Genomic DNA, 2,766 nt, shown 5'->3' on the forward strand with positions numbered 1-2,766 from the left:
TTCCTCTCAAAACACTTTTAGGCTTTGCAGCACCTTCTGGAGGAATGCTGCCATGCTGTTGAATGTACATGTAGAGCACCCATTCTCATGTCTGTCTTACTGATCTTTCTGGCCGGTGAAGGAGCCAGGAGAAGATGTATGGCAGTGCTCCCTCCCCTGCTCACTCATTCCTGCAGAGTGTGGAGAGGGGCCTTTGCTTTCTCTGTTTGCTACAGAGGGTCTTGAAAGGCTCCCCACCCCAACACACTCTTTCACAAGGGATCTCAGACTGAATATGGGGAAGAAAAAAAGAATAATTTAAAAAAGAGAGAGATAAGAATGATTTGAACTCAGAAGATTTCATTGTCTACCTGTTTTGTTTCAAAAAGGAACAGTGATTCCTAATGAACTTCAAATCTGTGTCCCATAGTGAGAGGGCTATCAAAAAATTTTTTTTAACACTACTACTTCTAATAGACTTTTGTTACATTACTGATGCTTAAATATTTTTGCTGATGGCTTCATCTCTCCTGCAGTTCCACCGTTTGTGGAAGGTGGGGACGAGATCTTGGACTACACTGTGGTTCTCCATAGCCCGTTGGAGTTGGATTGTTTAGCAACAGGGACACCTTCACCAACAATAACGTAAGGGGATTGGTATGGCAATAAAACAAAAAATCTGCCATTTGATTAGATGATCTTGAAGGTAGTCTTTATACACAGTCCGTGTTATTTAGTGATAGTTATTGTCTGGAGAACAGACTCTTGTCTCCAGTGAAGTGGCAGGTACTCACATGGCGCAGTGTTATGATTACACTCCAGTTTGTTTTGAAGTAGTTCAGTAGATTGTGCCAAAAGATATGTCCTGGGAATTTGGATAGATAACAAGCGCTGACCAAATCCTTCTTCACTTGCTAATGCAGCTCTGTATTTGTCATCTGCCAGCAATTACTGCATTTGTTTTGGAGACTTCTGTCTGCCTCTTTTGATGACGTCTGCTATTTATACTGCTTCCTAGCTTTCTGATGACTTCTTTTGTGCCTATTCATGTACGTTCCCTTCTCCTGGTGAACCACTATAGTCCATAGGCATTCAGAAGCAAAATACTACCTGACATCTCCAGATCTCCATAGAGAAAACAGAGTTTCTGACATGTTCTGTGTAATATAAATGTGTGTGTATTAGGACTGTTGTTGATCTTACTCCAATAGAGATCTGAGATTATGCTTTCTTTTTGGTAGGTGGTTAAAAGGTGGCCAGCCAATTGAAGAGGGAACTGGACGTATGATCTTGTTAAATGGACAAAAATTTCTCATCTCTCGAGCTCAAGTATCAGACACTGGCCATTATAAATGTGTGGCTGCGAATATGGCAGGAGAACATGAAAGGGAATTTATTGTTACTGTGCATGGTAGGTTACTCAAGGGGAAAAAAGGGGACAGACTGGCTTTATTGTGGATTGCTGGCAATAACATACTGAAATTTTAAGTAAATACTTTTAGCGCTAGTGGATTGAAAAATAAGAGAAGAGTAGATGAAATAGAAGTAGAGCTATTCTTACTGATGTCATAGTCCCCCTATATATGTAAATATATACGTTCAAATGATATTTCATTTTTGTTTCTTGCAGTTCCTCCAACTATTAAATCAGCTGGTGCTTCTGAGAGAGCTGTTGTGCTACACAAACGTGTGACACTGCAGTGCATAGCCAATGGCATTCCTAGCCCTTCCATAACTTGGCTGAAAGATGGTCAACCAGTAAACACAGCCAGGGGAAATACTAGAGTAAGCAATACTCTTCTGTGGAATCCAAAGTGTGAAAGATAGTTACTATAAGTTAAATGTGTTAATGCTTTTTTTTTTTCCTTTTGCTTCCCTCATGCTGTGATACAAAGATGTTAAAGATTCATCCTGGAAAGCAATGGGCTTTTTACCTGAATAGACAGTACATCAGATTGAGTAATAGTGTTCAGCAGACTGAATCTCATTAGATACCTCCATACAACAGGAGGTATGAGTCCATGACTGTAGATTCAGCATCTGGCTCCCTTCATTTGTGTTGTACCATTCAAGGTATGGCCATTTGTCAGCTGGGAGGTAGTGTTGCCCACTTGTCACTATGAGGCAGGATTAGTTGAGTTTTTCTATAAGCACTGCCATTGCAGCACCTGCCTGTACATTCCCTTCCGTTGTGAGATTCTGACTTTCAGTGAACAGCCCTTCCCAGTGCTTGCATGCCCTAGGGGATCAAGCATCTGGGGTGACTGTGATTCAAGATGGAGCAGTTTTTGACATCTTGCTAGAGCTTGCAGTCCCCCCTTCACCATCTTGTCTGTCCCTCTGCCATCTAGGTCTCTTCACAGCTGTACAGCTAACAGTCCAGATGTCCTGGCAATACTGAGGTCTTTGAACTACCATGACACCTGTTGCATGACTTTTGGCCCTGGATGAGAGAAAAGATGAGATCGGCTGTATTCATTGTACATTTCTAGTGTGCCTTTATGCTTAGAGACTCTATCTGGAATTACTGTCTAAAGTGGTTCCCCACTCCCTGTTTTGGCACAGCTGGAGTCTTCAGGCCGTGTTCTGCAAGTTGTTGAGGCCATGCTTGAAGATGCTGGCAGATACACTTGTGTGGCAACAAATGCTGCAGGAGAAGCCCAACAGCATATTCAGCTTCATGTGCAAGGTAATGATGTTTCTACCTCTAGTTAGAAGCTGAAAATAGTGATTTTAAGGCAGCTTTTTTTATATCTGTATTCTTTTCTCTTTTGAGCTTGTTGTTGT

At 41.6% G+C, this 2,766-nt stretch overlaps 1 protein-coding gene across 1 annotated transcript in view; it reads left to right on the plus strand.

Annotated features, from left to right (window-relative positions):
- HMCN1 (hemicentin 1) overlaps positions 1–2,766 on the plus strand; it is a 184,281-nt gene that overhangs the window by 99,468 nt on the left and 82,047 nt on the right. Inside the window, exons 34-37 of the mRNA XM_031554941.1 lie at positions 516–624; positions 1,221–1,390; positions 1,610–1,764; positions 2,545–2,668. Coding sequence (XP_031410801.1) covers positions 516–624; positions 1,221–1,390; positions 1,610–1,764; positions 2,545–2,668 — 558 coding nt within the window. The remainder of the gene's footprint in view (positions 1–515; positions 625–1,220; positions 1,391–1,609; positions 1,765–2,544; positions 2,669–2,766) is intronic.

The sequence above is a fragment of the Meleagris gallopavo genome, chromosome 10, assembly GCF_000146605.3.
Source record: "Meleagris gallopavo isolate NT-WF06-2002-E0010 breed Aviagen turkey brand Nicholas breeding stock chromosome 10, Turkey_5.1, whole genome shotgun sequence".
NCBI lineage: Eukaryota > Metazoa > Chordata > Aves > Galliformes > Phasianidae > Meleagris > Meleagris gallopavo.